Source organism: Mustela lutreola, chromosome 12, assembly GCF_030435805.1.
Source record: "Mustela lutreola isolate mMusLut2 chromosome 12, mMusLut2.pri, whole genome shotgun sequence".
Taxonomy (NCBI): domain Eukaryota; kingdom Metazoa; phylum Chordata; class Mammalia; order Carnivora; family Mustelidae; genus Mustela; species Mustela lutreola.
Window position 1 is genome coordinate 52,686,418 of NC_081301.1, and position 18,798 is coordinate 52,705,215.

General features: G+C 34.8%; 1 protein-coding gene across 8 annotated transcripts in view; it reads right to left on the reverse strand.

The window, feature by feature from the left end:
* The window catches only part of CCDC171 (coiled-coil domain containing 171), a 299,073-nt gene that overhangs the window by 134,062 nt on the left and 146,213 nt on the right, over positions 1 to 18,798 (reverse strand). For all 8 annotated transcript variants that reach the window (XM_059141859.1, XM_059141862.1, XM_059141860.1 and 5 more), the window contains 3 exons: positions 17,802 to 17,918; positions 3,790 to 4,016; positions 3,123 to 3,305 (listed from right to left, as the gene is read on the reverse strand). In XM_059141859.1, the coding sequence (XP_058997842.1) occupies positions 3,123 to 3,305; positions 3,790 to 4,016; positions 17,802 to 17,918 (527 nt within the window). The remainder of the gene's footprint in view (positions 1 to 3,122; positions 3,306 to 3,789; positions 4,017 to 17,801; positions 17,919 to 18,798) is intronic.

Consider the following 18,798-nt stretch of genomic DNA (forward strand, 5'->3'; position numbering starts at 1 on the left):
CTATAAATCATGATGCCCATCATTTCCCAGGACTTCCACCCACTCCTCCAAAATTTCTCCTTCACCTTAAAACTTGGCTAATTTTAGCCTCTCTCTTGTCTATCTATCCCTCTCAGAGACTGACTCAATTCTGTTCACTCTTCAGAAAGTAAACAGGATCAAACAAGTAGAGCGAAGGAGAATAAGAAAGAAATGGTGTGGAAAAGCAGCTATAAGGACCAATAAAGCAAAAAAAGAAAAGAGAAAAAAATCATGGGAGTTGGCTGTTCAAGAACAACTGTCAGTAGATGAACACAGTACTCAGAAGCAATAAAAACACTGAACAGCTTTTGCAGGCAGGATGTTTCCCTTTACATTACAATTTTAGACCAACTATAAAGAAGCTATTTTATCTTCCTCCTATGTGCTTTGACTGAATTCAGGGAAAGATGAGGATTGCAAGTATACTCTCCATTTTTTAGAGGAAAGTAGCATCATTTTTCCATCTGTTCTGTTTTTAATGAAACAACCCTTTATTAACAAAACTAGATATAGATGCTAACCGCTATAGTGAAGTAGTTAAAAGCATTTGTTTTGGACCAGATTATGCAGGTCCAAATCTTGTCAATTCTACTTACTATAAGACTTTGTGATTCTGGGCAAGTTACTCAGCTGCTCCATGTCCCATGTTCCTCGTTTATAAAATAAAGATAATCATAATTTTTGAACAACTACTGATATAAGAGGACTAAATGAATCAACTCCTTGAAGTGTTTAGGGTCAGTGCCTGATACAGGGTCAATTTGGTCATTAAATGTTAGAAATCATCACTTTATAATGTCACACCTTCCAACTGTATGTCAAAGTATAAAAATCTCATTCCGTCAATTACTACTCCAATTGATCCTATTTTTATTTCTATACTTTAGTGAAAGCAATTCACACTAAACACTTCTGGAATATATTCTTAGCATTTCCCCCAAGTCAGTTATTCAACCAAAGTTCTTACAAGAGGATTCTGTCACCTTCTAGCAACTTTTCTTCAAACTCTAACCTTCTCTCTGGATCCTAAAAACTGAGTCCTATTTCCAAACTAATCAGAGATAAGATGTTAACTTGTTTTCCTAATACTTGGCTAGGGACTAGGAAATCCTATTGTAGGAATACCTAGAATTCCTCTTACATATTTCAGAAAGCAACAATTTCCAGGAAAATCGTGACCATCTACACCTTAAAAAAAAAAAGTTGGGTATATTCTAAATCTCAAATTGTATCAATAGCTGTTTCCATCCATTTTGGCCTCAACATCCCAGATTTAGTTAGTATACACAACTAAAAGCAAATCAAAAGGAGGCAGAGACACACTCCAAAGGAACAGGCTTTTAAAAGTATAAACAACCCTTTATGACTTAAATATACTCACAAAAGAAAACTGGAAAAAAAAAGAAGTATCTATTAACAGGAGACTATGTCAAACAGATTTTGATATATCCATATTATAGAACAGTATTCAATTACCTAAAATGGAATTAATAACTGACACAAGAAAATGCTTCTAGAACTATAAGTAAACATTAACATTTGTATGCATGTTTTGCATATTGTACATGAAAATCATTCTAAATTACAACTGTGTATAAGAGCATGCATCTGCACATGTACACACACAATAATGTAGGGAACAAAAGCCATCCACAATTCAGTGTTAATTGGTTATATGTCGTAAGATTAGAGTGCTTTTACTTTTTTCTTTACACTTTTTTTAATTTTTATTACATATTATTTTTATAATAAAAAATATTGAGGCAGCTCTATAATTTTAGTTTCTCTGAACAAAAAACTAAGAAAGTGAGGCAAAAACTGGTGTCTTTAGACATTCACTGACAAGAAAACTATTACTTATCTCCAATCAGAAGGGTAATTCACAATTACTTAACCTGACTAATTTATAAGAACTTTTGGCCCTTTCAAGGCATAGCTACTTGAAATAATAATTAACATTAGTAATTTACATTATCATAGGATTAGTAACTAAACTGCTATCTGCCACTCTCTTTCCACAAATGTTAAAACTGTAAATTCCAAATTAGCCATTTAAACTGAAGTTGAACGTACAAGTAGCCTACTGCTGGATTTAGGAAACAAATTTTGTATTTGTATTTATATTAGCTATCATCAGTTGGACACAGTTCTGAAGTTTCAGGGTAACCGTATGTTCCTATATTCACACTGAGAACAGCAGTGCTACTGACTAACCCAGGTGGCCAATGGAGTATGCGGATAGTTCCATTTTACTGTGCTTCATAGATTTATACATTCTGATCTTGACTTAATGTTATTTGGTATCCAGGCTGTCTTTTCTCAACTACCTCCTGTTTTCTTAAATAATACATGAGTTCGACAGAAGTCAGACTGAACATTTCTTTGGAAAAGCAATTTTATTTCAAATGAGATAATCTAGTTTACTCAACATAGTATAAAAGGAAAAGAGAGGACATCCCACCTCCCATTCCAAACATCAGGTTCCTCAATTGGGAGAAGTATTTTATTATTTTTCTTTTATACATTTGGGGGTTTGTTTGCTAAAGCAGTTAATCTATCCTAAAATATAATTTCCTCTTTTTCTACACTTTCAGCCAGAGTATATATTTTAACAGGGCTATGAGTTCTGCTGACAGAGAATTAGTATTCCTTTAAGCATCTGGTATTAACTTCTGGTTTGGGGGGATATCATTGTGATAGAACACGATTTAAATGTAAGGTGTACAACCTGTTGATTTGATACACTTATATATCACAATATGATTACTACCATTGCTTTAGGTAACACCCCTATCACATGACATAATTATCATTCCTTCTTGCAATGAGAACATTTAGGATCTAGTTGCTCAGCAACTTTGACTTATATGATGCAGTATTACTGGGGAATTTTAGAAGGGAGGTTTTCGGAAGAAGAAGAAATTCTATTAATGGGACTCTGAATTATTCCAAAAAAAACAATAAAAAGTTAAAACAAATATATAGATATATGGATCATAAATATGTCTATGTATGTGTATCATATGCACGTGGCTATGTGTTTGTGTGTATATATCTATCAGAAGTATAGAGCCACAGTATTATAAATCACACATACTTACAGACTGCTTAAATTCATTTAACTGCATCTGGAGACCCTGGGCTTTGTCAAGCTCCTTTTTCATCTCATTCACGCTGCGTTTGAATTCTGTGACCTCCAAGCGCAGTGAGCGGCGCTCCACTTCCGCCGCGTGCAGTCTTTGTGTAAATCCAAGTATTTGCTTCTGTAATGACGCCGTGCTTTTCTGTTGTTAATCAAGAGCAATTTTACAAATAGGAACTACATGTTTACTAATAAATCAGCAGCCATGGCCACTTTACCAACTTTAATGTATCCTGGATTATACAGAGAAAGATACTTGCTGTAACTGACACTCAGAGGTGAAAGCTTTATTTTGTATGTGACCAATAATGTGGCTGATATAAAATCAACAGCCAAAGAAAATAAATAATCTAATGGCTAGGAAAGGGAACTGACATTTGTTTATGTCTCACAGCATTCTGTGGCAGCCTATATCTAGAAAATAGTAAATTCACAACTCACGCCAGAACTTTTGTATTTGGATATTTTAGACACTTACTTGGAAGTTCTTTTATGTACTGCATTAAAGACGACATGAAATCTAATCTAAATACATTCATGCACAACTAATTTAAACTACAAGTGAGTGTGATTCAGAGTTAAGTTTACAATTCTAAAGTCACTATTTAATGAAATTGCATACATACCAAAATGGGCACATGGCCACGGAGACCATACTTCAGGGCCAGCGTGTTTACTTTATGAAGTCCACGAGCCAGCCGTTGAACCAGAGAATCTTTTTCTATGTAAGTAATACTCCTGCCACTGTGTACAGGTGTACTCTCCATTGCCAGACTAACTTTATCCATGAGTTTTGCAAAAGAACTCTTGGCTGCACCTATGAGTAAATGTCCACAGATTCTGGAATTTGGATCTTCAGGGGAAAAAAAAAAGAAAAAAGAGGCAGAAAAGATGTGAATGTTCTCTGTTCCCTGCCAATAGCAACCCAATTAAAATGTTTTTTTCAGTTATATAATTCCCATTCACCTCTAGTGATTCATTCAGAAAGCCCCCTCCCACATTAATTTTCACTAGGACAAAAAGGAATGCAGAAAACAGCTCACCCACTAAACAACATATGTAAAGAAAATCTGCATGTATTTACATTATATCATTTACACTGAACACTATGACACCAAAAATTCATCATCACTCTTTGCTTTGTTTTCAAACCTAACATAAATTCATTTTCTATTTACAACTACTGAAGCTTGTTACCTTAATGTCATACTATTTATATTCTCAGACAAGAAAATATAATTTGCCTTATTCTAAGGCAATTAAAATTTTACAACGACAATTACTTATTTCCCCACAGGACTTTGGTAATCATCCCTCTCACATAATGGACTTAAGGTCCCCGCATATCCACCATGGCCTGCTTGCTGCTAGATTCATCAGGTCTGTAATTAATAATTGTGTTTAATGTTGATAAATAAAATTGTCAGTGCACTTTCTACTAATTGGTATTCCAGATAATGGTTAATGGGTTTATTTATGCCTTAATAAAAGTCGTGTAATTTAGTTTTCCCTCTGCTAGGCAGGTCTTAATCTGTCATTACTTGTTTTATGATACTATCTGTGTAAAATGACAAGCGTGGAGAGATTATTTAAATTCAGTAGTATACCATTCTACATTGCAAGAGCCTCTGCTGGTGGAATTAATTTAAATTTTGTCTTTATATCATAAACACAAAAAAAGATATTTGGCCAGTTTTGTCCAATAGAAAAATGTTTTATAATTCTAAGAATGCATATGGTTCAACATTAAAGAACAATATTGGCTGAGAAGGTGATTAATCAGTGTTTTTCTAAGTCAGAAAGAACAATCTCACAGAGGCCCGGTGTTCAAAAATGTGAGGCTTCTTTTATTTCTTTATTCCTCAGTGGATAAAAGGAAAGATAAATTTTTAAATTATTCAGCAGTCATGGGTGGCTCAGTCGGTTAAGCATCAGACCTTCATTTTGGCTCAGGTCGTGATCTCCAGGTATGAGACTGAGCCCTGTGTTGAGCTCAGCACTCAGCAGGGAGTCTGCTGGAGATTCTCTTTCTCCCTCCCTCTGCTAGCATGCACTCTCTCTTTCTCTCTCTCTCAAATAAGTAAATAAAACTTTTTTAAAAAATGTACGCAGCAATCAGATTTTGGAAGCCAGAACTGCCTAAAAGTTATACATAAAATAAAAATTATAAATTGGATAAAAGCATAATACCCCTCATGTGGAATTTATTTCTATCAGTTATTGATGCATTGACTTTTAACAATAAAAGGTGATACAAATTTAATTCTTTATGCCTCTCATAAACCTATTCTCTAAGGATCCCATTGATGGAAGGTATATGAAGTATAATTAAAATACATAGTTTCTTTGTTAACAATCAATTCTTTAAATAAGTCATGAATAAAAAAGGGTGCAGTGCTTCACATACCACTTATATAGAGCAGTGATTTAAAGAATTAAACTAGTGTTTAATGGGTCACTATTGAAAAAAATAAACAGTAAAAGTTATATTAACTATAACATGCAATATTATACATCATTCCAGTGCCTAATATATGTATTCCCAGTTTCTTAATTGGCTTGCAACTCCTTAACTGTGTCTTTTGTTATCTCAGTAAACCCTGTATTTGCCCTGGGCCAGCCTAACATATATGCATATTTGTATGTGTTTATTGGATTAATTATACTTCATTTTACTTCCATAGCAGCTGAAACATGCTGAACATAAGGATGCATTCAATAATACCAAGAAAGACACATAGATCAATGGAACACAATAGAGAGCCCAGAAATGAAACCTCAACTCCATGGTCAACTACTCTTCAACAAAGTAGGAAAGACGATCCAAAAGAGAAAAATACAGTCTCTTCAACAAATGGTGTTATAAAATTGGACAGCCACTTGCAGAACAATGAAATTGGACCATTTCCTTAACACCACAGACAAAATAGACTCAAAATGGATGAAAGATCTAAATGTGAGACAGGCATCCATCAAAATCCTAGAAGAGAACACAGGCAGCAACCTCTATGACCTTGGCCACAGCAACTTCTTGTTAGACACATCTCCAAAGGCAAGGGAAACAAAAACAAAAGTGAACTATTGGGACTTCATCAAGATTTAAAAAAATAAATAAATAAATAACTGCACAGCAAAAGAAATAGTCAACAAAACTAAAAGACAACCTATGGAATGGGAGAAGATACTTGCAAATGACATATCAGGTAAAGGGCTAGTATCCAAAATCTATAAAGAACTTGACAAATTCAACAGCACCCCCTCCACAAAAAAAAAAAAAAAACAGAAATGGGCAGAAGGCACGAACAGACAATTTCTCCAAAGAAGACATACAAATGGCCAGGAGACACATGAAAAAATGCTCCAAATCACTCGGCATCAGGGAAATACAAACCAAAACTGCAGTGAGATACCAGTCATTCACACCAATCAGGATGGCTAAAATTAACAAGTCAGGAAATGAAAAATGTTGGAGAGAATGCAGAAAAAGAGGAACCCTCCTACACAGTCAGTGTGAATGTAAACTGGTACAGCCATTCTGAAAAACAGTATGGAGGTTCTGCAAAAAAATTGAAAATAGAGCTACCCTACGAGCCAGGAATTGCACCACTAGGTATTTACCCAAAGGATACAAACGTTGTGATCTGAAGGGGCACATGCATCCAGATGTTTATAGCAGCAATGTCCACAATAGCCAAACTATGGAAAGAACCCAGACGTCTATCAACAGATGAATGGATAAGGAAGATGTGGTGTGTGATATCACACACACACACACAAAGGCATTTTACTCAGCTATCAAAAAGGATGAAATCTTACCATATGCAGTAACATGGTTGGAACTAGAGCATATTATGCTGAGTGAAATAAGTCAGTCAGAGAAAGAAACTTATCATATGATTTCCCTCATATTGGAATTTAAGAAATAAAACAGAGGATCATTGGGGAAGGGAAAGAAAAATAAAACAAGATGAAATCAGAGAAGGAGACAAACCATACGAGACTCTCAATTATAGGAAACAAATTGAGGGTTGCTGAGGAGAGGTGGGTAGGGGAATGGGGTAATTGGGTGATAGGCATTAAGGAGGGCATGTGATAATGATGAGCACTGGGTGTTACATGCAACTGATGAATAACTGAACTCTGAAAATAATAATACACTATATGTTAATTAACTGAATTCAAATAAGATTAAAATACCAAGAAAAATTTAATTTTTTAATGGTATGTCAAAAGTTATTTTTTATTTTTTATGTTTTTTTAAAGATTTTTAAAATTTATTTATTTGTCAGAGAGAGAGGGGCAACTACCAGGGGGAGCCGCAGGCAGAGGGAGAAGCAGGCTCCCCACTGAATAAGGAGCCCAATGCGGACCTGATCCCGAGACACCGGAATCATGACCTCAGCCAAAGGCAGATGCTTAACCAACTTAGCCATCCAGGTGCCCCAAAAGTTATTCTTTCTAAATAAACAAGATAGTGGCTCATCATTTTAGGAAATTTTCAGGTATATCAAAGTACCAAAATTTTCACAAAGAGACTTTAAAAGCAAAAAATCAACTATAATTAGTTTATTAATGAGTAGCAGTTTTTTACTAAATCACAGAAACAAATTTGTGTGGGCACTAACCACTCTGAAAGGTGAAATTGAGTGACAATATAATTCTACAGGGCATTCTTCTGAATTTTGAAGAAATGGGAAAGAGGCATTCCTGATTGCTAACTCTCAAGGAATTACAGAAAGAACACTAAAATAATTTATGCTCTGATGAGTGAGAAGTGTTTTTGTAACATACTTTACATTATAGAGTATAGTATATATATATATAGTATATATAGTATATATGTGGATAAATTCCACACTAAATAAATGAAGAAACAAAAAAAACAATCCTCTAGTGACATAGTGGTAGAATTATTTGTATAATGATAAGAAATAAGAGATAAAAGTAAGGACACTGAAATTTCTCATATCTACACTTGTCTAAACTGTTTAAATGTTTGCTACATTTAACAAATTTCTGTTTATGTAAAATACATTTGTTAATCACTTTCCCTCTATTTAATAGCATGTGTTTTTTGAGAAAGAAGAAGACCCTACTGGACTTTTTCCAATAGCAAAAGCAATATCATACATTTAAGGTTAAAATATTTAAAACAAATTCCTAAAGAATTGTTTTGACCAGTAATTTAAACCTTTGAGTGACAGATCTTAGGGCAGGGATAGGGGAGGCTGAAGAATTGTTTCAAGGGTTTCATCACTTTTAACTAAAGCAACCACTGCCATCTTGATTTTTATTTAGCCCTAAAAAATTATACAGCATGAATAATATATGACCATGATGTTGTGGGTAATAAAATTAAAAGTCCTTTAAAACATTATCAAAGTCAACTGCTACTAAAAATAGAACTCTCATGTGGGAAGAGAGCAGTCGACAGTATGTCTTCTTATCAAAATGGAGTCCTCACACTTAGAAAGATTGAGAAACACTCCTTTAACGAAAACGGGGATTCACAAGTAATGATTTAATTAGTACATATGTAATACATAACTATTTAATTTAATCATAATGTTGCTCATGAGTATAATACTAATAACAATGACTAATATAATACAAAAATAAAAAATGTTAATTATGAGTAATGCTAATGCCTTACATTTGAACTCGACTCCACAGACTTGGGAATATTTTGTCATCCTTGACATCTTCATCTCCCTTACCATCTCCCCACATCCCATCCTGAATACTTCTCCAGTCTAGTCAACGTTCTCTGTGATCATGACTGTATCTCATCTGTTTTCTTGCTAGAGTCTCCCCTCCTCAGTCTTTCTCTTCTTCAACTCATCCTCCACCATAGACAAAGTGTCTTCTAAAACACAAATCAAGGGGCCCCTGGGTGGCACAATTGGTTGAGGATCTGACTCGATTTTGCTAAGGCCCTACATGATCTGATCCCTGCTTACTTTTGCAGGAAGACTTTTCACTGTTAACCCTTTTATATGCAACTCTTTTCAAGTGGCACCAACACATCACAATCTTAAACCAAAAATAATGTTTCTGTCTCCAAACCGCTAATAATTTGGGAAATACGAATATGGACATTATTTTCAAACATGGAAGGCAATCAGTATGGCAAGATGTTTGCTACAAAGCAATGTTCTAACTAAAAAACAAAACAAAACAAACAACAGCAACAACAACAACAACAAAACTATGAAAATAGCTCAAAATATTATAAGCAAAAGCAATGACAGGAGGCGCCTGGGTGGCCCAGTTGGTTAGGCTGCTGCCTTTGGCTCAGGTCATGATCTCAGGGTCCTGGGATCAAGCCCCGCATCAGGATCCCTGCTCAGTGGAGAGTCTGTTTCTCCCTCTCCCTCTGCCTGCTCCTCTGCCTACTTGTACTCTCTCTATATATGTCAAAAAATAATAATAATGACAGAATTTATCTTAACCATATTTTAAAATGTCAAGATGTACATATGAAAAGAGTAGCATGATACTGGTTTTAGAAGAGATAGGGAGGGATACCTGGGTGGCTCAGTTGGTTAAGCAAACTGCCTTCGGCTCAGGTCATGATCTTGGAGTCCCAGGATCAAGCCCCGTGTCAGGCCCCCCTCTCAGCGGGGAGTCTGCTTCTCCCTCCAAACCTCCCCTCACTCATGCTCTCTCTCTCTCTCATCCTCTTTCTCTCAAATAAATAAATAAGATCTTAAAAAAGAAAAATAGAAGAGAAAGGAAAAATAATGGAATAGACCAGAGAGACAGCAGATACATCCAAGAACATATTAACAGTAGTTTAAGATACGCTAAATGACATGTCTAATGTCATTATGGTGACTGAATTGAAAAGTATTGCAATGAGCTGATCATCTGGACAAAAATAAATCTTAATAATTTCCTCATTACTTAAACCAAAAATAACTCCAGATAAATCCAAGATTTAACATAAAAATTGAAACTACTAGACTATATTGCATGGAACACTGGGTGTGGTGTATGAACAATGAATCTTGGAACACTGAAAAACTAAAATTAAATTTAAAAAAAAGAAAATACTAGACTAAAATATGAGCAATTCAACCTTAAGGTAAGACTAACCTTTCTAAGTCAATCACCAACAGAAAAAGCACAAAGTAAATATTTAATAATTTAACTATATAAAAATTAAAATACACAAAACCAAAATACAAACTGCAAAATTATTGACATAAAAAATTATTTAGATGATACAGAGCAAAGTGTTAATGCATGTGATACACAAGTTCTTATAACTCCATAAGAAACAAACACATATCCCCATATATGAACATAATGAGATAATTGTAAAAGAGTAGGAATAAATGTAGAACAAATGAAAAAAACTGCAACCTAACAATAAAAATGCAAATAAGTAATAATATAGTTTCTTTTGCCTTTCAAATTAATAAAGATGAGGAAGACTGTCAAAATTTAATGTGCCCAAAGGCATTATGGGGAATCCATCTCTCTTGGTACTGTTCATTGGAATGTGAGGCAAGACAACTTTCATGAAAGCCCCACTGGTGATTCTTTCCAAATGTAAAATATGCAAACTCATTTCTCAAGCATTTAGCCGAGGAAATAACTGTGCAAACATAAATTGTTTTTGCACAAACATGTTAATTGCATCACAATTCATTACAGTATTGCTTAAAATCATGGATAATTTTAAGAAAAGACACCAATATCCACCAATGGAGAATTCAGAGTCAGCTACAATACATATAAACAATGGGGTGGCATGTGGCCAAATACAATCAATAAGGTATACCTCCTTTATTGACATGGAAATGTATTTAATTGTCCATGGAATAGAAAAAAATTACAATGAGGCATGACTGTGTGATTCCTTCATGTGAAACTGTGTGTCTGTGTGCATCCAAGTTTGTACACATGTATGGGTGATCTGGACAACCTGCACACAGAGTAGCTCGCATAGAAAGATACCATGTTAGGCAATAGGGATGGGAAACCTTTAACACTGATTAAGAATCAATAGCTCTTGTTTCTATCTGTATTATTTATAAACAATACTAAAGAAATACATGCCCAATAACAGGACAACCCAAAAACATACCTCAACTTGGACAAATAATATTTGGGGGAATGATTAGAAGACAGCAAATTTTGCTGAAATAGATGCTCAGTAAGTACTTATTGAATGGGTGAAAAAACTGATGCTATGAATATAGAAGGAACTTAAGTCACTTCATGCTGGGGTTTTTTCCCCAGTTTTATCAAGAAAACATTGACATATGTCACTGTATAAGTTTAAGACATACAACATGATGATTTAATTTACATAGAGTGTGAAATAATTACCACAATAGGTTTAGGTAACACCCATCATAATTTTTTATGTCAATAATTGTATCAAAAGTTCTTAAAATAATTTTTATTTCACATACTATTTTAATAACATTATTCACAAATATATCCTATGAAAGTTGTGACACTGGAATTTCACATAGTCATGGACGCTTCCAATGATAAATTATCCATTCGAAACTGCTCTTAAAAATTATGACAGGCAAATAAATTTTAATTTAAAAAGAAAATATCAGCTCACTGTAAAATTCTTTCAACTTTCCTATGCACCTGAAATTTTTGATAACAAAATGTGTGAAAAAATATGGGAACATGCAAAGGTAGTAATATAAAAGAAAATCACAAAACAGAAGAAAATCTGATAAATTAAATGTGGGTCCCCCCAAAGAGACACTTGTAACTGAAATACCAAAAATGATGCATACTTGTTTCAATTTCAAATAGAAGTGAAGTTAGGTAACTGACAAAGTCCTCTAAGTTACTTTTTCTCAAACTTCATTGTGCCTATAATTTATCTGAGAACCTTACAAAAATATAGAATCTGACTGAATAGCTCTGGAGTGGAGTCTGAGATCATACATTTCCAACACATTCCCCATGAATACCGATGCTACTGGTCCACAGACCACACCTAAAGTAGGAATACTTACTTTATTATTCTTCAGGATTCAATAAAACCTTTATTTCAAAATACATACCAATGACTACTTATTAACAGAAATATCTTTACTTATTGCTTTGAACTTCCTAAGTGTGAAACCTCATTGCTACACTAAACACAACCCAGATTTCTGAGTTTTACCTAAAAGAGTTGCTATGACCTCCACAAAGTTAATTCTAACAATGAAAAGAAACTTCTGAATAGTAATAGCAGGGGCACGTATACTTGGGTCATCCATCTTCCAGATAATTATGATTCAGTTATAGAGGGAATGTGTAACAAAATGTATGAACATTCTATTCATATCTATCTACTATATTTATTCAGAGATATTTCCAGGCAAATCAGCACATTTGTTTCTATCTTGAGAAATTCAGTCTGGACCAGACATAGGAAATGTTGAGCTATCTAAAGAGTTCTTTAGTCCATTTCCATAATGATTGATAGCCCAGCCCTTCGATGGAAGTAACATTCTCCCCTGTTTGAGGTAAATGATCTCTTGCAGGCTTACCATTTGGACACCTGGAAGAGGTAATTTATCTCAAGTGAGCAAACACTTTAATGAAAGCAAGAAGGTTGCCACCTGTCCAGTATTTACAGAGGCAACATGGAAACTGAGGTCTCTGCCCACTGCTATAAATACATCCTCAAAGTTTAAAAAGGTAGCAGAAGCAACCACCTTTAGCACTTTCTGAGCAGTAAATTCAAGCTACTATTATTGAACTTCACACTTCATGAAAGAAATAAAGTAATATCCCAGCTCGCATGAGCTATCAGAACACACACACACACACACAAAAAACAGATAAAACAACAAACATTTATTGGACAATCACATATATAAGAGACTTGACTAAGAACGTTACATTCACACCTAACAACCCTTAAACTAGGTACTTTTCTTAGCCAAATTCTACAGGCGAAGATATTGAGGCTGAAAGGGATTAAGTACCTTTCCCGGTATCATACACAAAGTAAGCAATGGGATCTAGTTTCAAATCTAGAGTCCAAGTTCTTAATTCATTCTATGCTATGTATTCAACATGCTTAATTTTCTCTCTTAGATAATTTTAAAGTTTTCTCTCCTATATAATGAATGGTATGGGTACGATTCAGAATGTGCTCTAAAAAGGGAAGTACCTAAAAAGTATTTTTAAAAAGAATAATTTACTGACTTTTTTTTTAACCTTAGAACAAAGATAAAACAAGAAGCAATGCAGGTACTATTTAATATATTTAAAACTATTACTGGATATTGACATACATGTACGAGTTTTCCCGGGGCTAAGAAAACAAAAAGATGTGACACTGATGTCATCAATATGTCGTCCTGACATGTAAAATGGCTTAAATTTTCAGCAAGTTCTTCAAAAAGAAAATGGAAGTAGGAAAGAACAGAAAAGAAAAAATACAGCTCTAAGAAATAACTTCTTTCATTTCAGGATTTTCAGATTATTTCCTTAATAAACTTTCTCAAGATTTCGGCATGTTGATATTCCACTTGGTTGAAAAAATGAAGACACTACTCATAATATTAGGTGATTCAAGAGACAACGAATCAATTACAAATCAAAGCTGAACTGATATTCCAGACACCTGTCCTATGATGAAAAGATCCTCTTATGAACTGGGTAAACAAATTATGAAATGCCCAACTGAATATTACCCATACACTAAAATATTACCCCAAAACTAAAAATCATTCCCTAGAAGAAGAAGAAAATCCATTAAAACTATGACTGTTTTTGAAGCTAACACTATGACAGCACACCATAAGTGAAACACAGCATCATTTCTGTGATTTCTTACCAAAAATGCATAAACTGAATCTAATCATGAGGAAACATCAAACAAATCAAAATGGAAGGGTATCCTACAAAAATCAGCCTGTAATCTTCAAGATCATGATGGTCAAAGAAAGACTGGAGAACTTTTCGGTGTTGGGAGAGATTAAAGAAAGAGGACTTAATGCAACACATAATTCTAAACCAGATCCTTTGGCTCTTAAAGACATGGTTGGTCGGGACAACTAAGGAAAGTCGAAGGGGGTGCAAATGGTTTCTTAAAGTTGATCACAGCACTCTGGTTATGTAGAAGAATGTCCTGCTTGAAATACACACTGAAATATGAGAAAGTAATGGGCATCACATCCGCTTCTTGCTCTCAATTATTTAGCAAAAGGAAAGGCCTCTGTTGTGTACTTGCAACTTTCCTGTAAGTTTGAAGTTATTTCAAATGGTTTATAAACACAGGGCACCTAGGTGGTTCAGGCGGTTAAGCCTCCGACTCTTGATCTCAGTTCAAGTCTTGATCTCAGGGTGGTGAGTTCAAGCCCCGCAATAATAATAATTTTTTAATGCAAATATAAAACGCTATGTGGCCTATAGTAACATTTTTATCATTTGCTAGTCTGTCAGTAGATGGATGAGTGGGCGGCAGGAAGGAAGAGGGAAGGATAAGGAGAAGAAGTCATAGACAGAGAGAGATAAAACAGATGAGAACACACAGAAATAGAAAATAATCAGTAGTCTAAAAATGTGTACAGGCAGAAGTGTGTATGTCTATTCATTAATGTAATACACTACTTTCATGATGAGATAAGTGGTAAGGAAAGTTCTTTTAGTGCCCACTATACACCAGGTACTATACAAAATGTTCAACAAGTATTAACTCATTACAGCCTCATAAAAATCAGGAAGACAGTATTATCTCCATTTTTAGATAAAGAGTCTGAGGCCTAGTAAAGTTAAACCAACTTGCCTAATTTCACACAACTAATAACTAGCAGAGCTGGATACAAAATAAAATCTGCCTTGTTCAAAGCTAATGCTCTTTCTACTACATGATAATGCTTACCATATATTTAAGTTATTCATATATTTATAAACCCAATGTGACTATGTAAGCTGTTATAGCTTTACATCTATTGCCTTCATTATTATCTGTTAATAACCTCTCATGTACTTTAAGTGTCTGAGGATGTTTGCCCACCCTTTCTGCTAAAATATCTGAAATTTCTACTACTAGAACACATAAAAATGAAAACACATTACCTGGAAAAGGTAATACAGTAACCCATCATCATGTTTTGAATGAATTATTCTATAAGATCAGCTTGTTAAGTCATCTCTGCAAAAGGTACACACTGATCATTTTTGTACTGGTCCAACAATAACTCAATTATTTACCTGTCCAACTATATGCTTCTGTATAGTCTTCCAGACTTTAATACATCAATTATCCTCCCCCTCTTAGCAACTATCACTTTCTCTTCCCTAAGTACTTAGTGTTCTTTAGCCAACAACGTTTAAAGCCTTTCCCTAAAATAAGTTTCCCTGAACTTGCCCTTTTCTCAAGCCATTAGAGGCAAAACCAGACTCTAACATCAGAGGCAGCTGTTCCTGGCAGTAGGCAAGCATTCAAAGACACACCGCCCTCCATCTACCTTCCACTTGATAAGTCTGACCTACACATATTTTTTTTAAAGATTTTATTTATTTATTTGAAAGACAGAGATCACAAGTAGGCAGAGAAGCAGGCAGAGGAGGAAGCAGGTTCCCTGCTGAGCAGAGAGCCCGATGCGGGACTCGATCGCAGGACCCTGGGATCGTGACCTGAGCTGAAGGCAGAGGCTTAACCTACTGAGCCAACCAGGCACCCTGACCTACACATATTTTTATCGGGGTTTCAAACAACCATAGTGTCAATATTTGAACTTTAAAATATTGCAAAAGTCCACTCTTGGAAAATGTGCTCAGGGAGATCACTGAAATTATAGAGGTTTTATAAAACCTCTATAATCTGGGGCACCTGGTGGCTCAGTCAGTTGAGCATCTGCCTTCGGCTCAGGTCATGGTCCCAGGGTCCTGGGATTGGGGTCCACATAGGGCTCCCTGCTGGGTGGGGAGTCTGCTTCTCTGTCTCCCTCTGCCTTTCTATCCTCCACCCCCATTTGTGCTTGCTCAAGCTCTCTCCCCTCTCTCTCAAACAAATAATTTTTATAAGTGTATAATCTGATCACATGCCAAGGATCTACCTGTTTCCTCACTATTCTCCAATATAGTTATAATAGAAAATATATTTTAGTCCTCACCACATATAAGCCAGTGGTGTGAGCAATGGATCTCCATTCCATCTCCTGAATGTCCTCTTCCCAATCTGTGCTTATTCCCACTGCTGCAGTCCTGCTTAAGTTCTGCCCTCCATCTGCATGCGGCCCCCCTTCTGTAACTTACTATCATTCTAGGCCTAGCTGAGGCCTTCAGATAAGGCTCCCAGAAGCCTTCCCAATACTAGTAAGTCCACTCCGAGCTGCATCTTTTATGCATCTTTTTATCTTACATTCAAAGCCTGTGTTTCCTCATGCAATCCTTGATTACATTCTGCCTAAAGTTGTTCTAAGTTATCAATCCTGTTCTATAATCATTGTGCATATTTTCTAGAGGTCCAGATTCAAGTCATATTTTTCTTTTATCTCCCAAGAATATACAGCACAGTGATAAGGAAAAATAAAGTTATGATATAAACAGAATTATAGCTTAAGAAAACAATCTATTTTAACTGTCTGCATACCTACAAAGAATATGATGAACACAAATAATCTGTATTTTAAACTAAGTCCAAAAACTTTCATTAAGTTCTTTCAAGACTGTTAATTTTGCTCTGAAGCCGTAGTGCCAAAATGATTAAAATACATTTTAGACTTTTATTTCAGACTTCAAATCCAGTACATTGAGGTTTTGCCAAAATACTAGAGATGCATATTGCTTACCAACACCAATGGCCACAACTTAAAAATAATCTTTGAGTCTTGTTTCCTACTCTTAAGAGCCTAGATTTAGATATATGAAATCATAATAAATTATCTGCATGTATATAGCAGACTTGTCTAAAGAATTAAACTACATCCTAAATTATCATTTCATTAATGCTTACGACATTCCATTAAGCAGGCAAGTGTTACCAAATTCATTATTTTTACTGTTAATGTGTCAGAAGTGACCATAATTAGTCCAATGACATAAATTAACCAGTAGGTAACTGTATGCTATTCTTCAGAGATTAGTTTTCCTTGAATCTTTTATACAAACATATCCTGCAATCTGAGACCATGATAAAAAAATTTTAGACCTTTAAAAATCACTGATTCCATGCCTGGTGGAAAGAACTGACCATTCAAATTCACTCTATTTAAAATCAATTCAGAAAACATCACCAAATGAGAAAAGTTTTCTACTGGTTCTGTTATTACTCAATCTTCTAAAATGTATAGCTAGAAATAGAAATAAAGAAAGACTAAAACATTTGCCAGAATATTACCAGTATGACTTAATTAAAGAGCTAGTGAGATTTCCATGGGAAAATCAGATCACAAAGGGAAAAAATAAGGTGGATACATTCACAAGAAATGTCGCTTAATTTCCCCATAAATAAAGACAAAATTACCCACCAAAATTTACAGTAAGTCTCTACATCATTAGAGATTTAATAATTTCTTTGTACTTGAAAAAAAGAAAGATGAAAACAAATACATTTTCTTCCTAGATGGTTTATTAGGATTTGTACCATAAAGCATCTCTAGACATTTGCTTTTAAGCATATTTCACAAGGACCTAGAAGAGGGAGTTTTACCTGTTTTACTAATGACTTCCTGTAACTCAGCCATAGAGGTGACTATTGCCGCTAGAAGGTCTGAACTGGTAAGCCAGCTGAGTGCTTGCAAACAACGTAACTGCTCCTTCTGATGCTCTGCAAAAAAAGAAAGAAATCTATCTTGCAATGCTACAAACATTTAAAATCCATGTTTAAACTTCATACCCACATTTGGTTATTTAAGAAATAGATCAAAACTTATAGACAGAACTTTGCCTAGTGTGGAAAAGTCTACAAATAATGCTAGATCTCACTGAGAATTTATTTATCTACTATATAAATTAAGTGAAGTCGAGAGAGAGAGAGAGACAGAGAGAGAGAGAAAGAAGATGGGGCACCTGGGTGGCTCAGTCAGCTAAGCATCTGACCCTTGATTTCAGTTCAGGTCATGATCTCAGTCAGGGCTGTGAAATTGAGCTCCACGTAGGGCTCTACACTGGGCATGGGGCCTGTTTAAGACACTCTTTCCTTCTCTCCTACCATCCCTCTTTAGTCCACCCCATCCCTGCTCATACACTCTCACTCCTTCTCTCTTTCTCAAAAATAGAGAGAGGAAAAGTTTTCTTTAGTTCTGCTTAAATTACTTAATGGCTTGATTTTTAAAAGTTAAAAATTGAAATCATTGTTTCCTCAGAATAATCAAGCACTTAAAAAAAAAGTTAACTGGAAAATTTACATTCATCTCATTTTCGTTCAATTCCTCAATAGATGTTTAACTCTGAGCATTTTATACTGATTCATAGAAAGTGAAAATAAATTTTACTGGTAATTAATTTTATATAGGGCAGAGCCTCTGGATTGACTTAATTGAAAAATCACTATATAGACTCTCCACTTTACTGTGAAAAGAGCATTCAAATATAATAAAGCTAAAAATGTATATATAATGAAGTTGAAATTATATTTGCCACTTCCTTTATGCATAAATATATATTTACCCATACGCACATACATACCTACATACACATGGCACTAT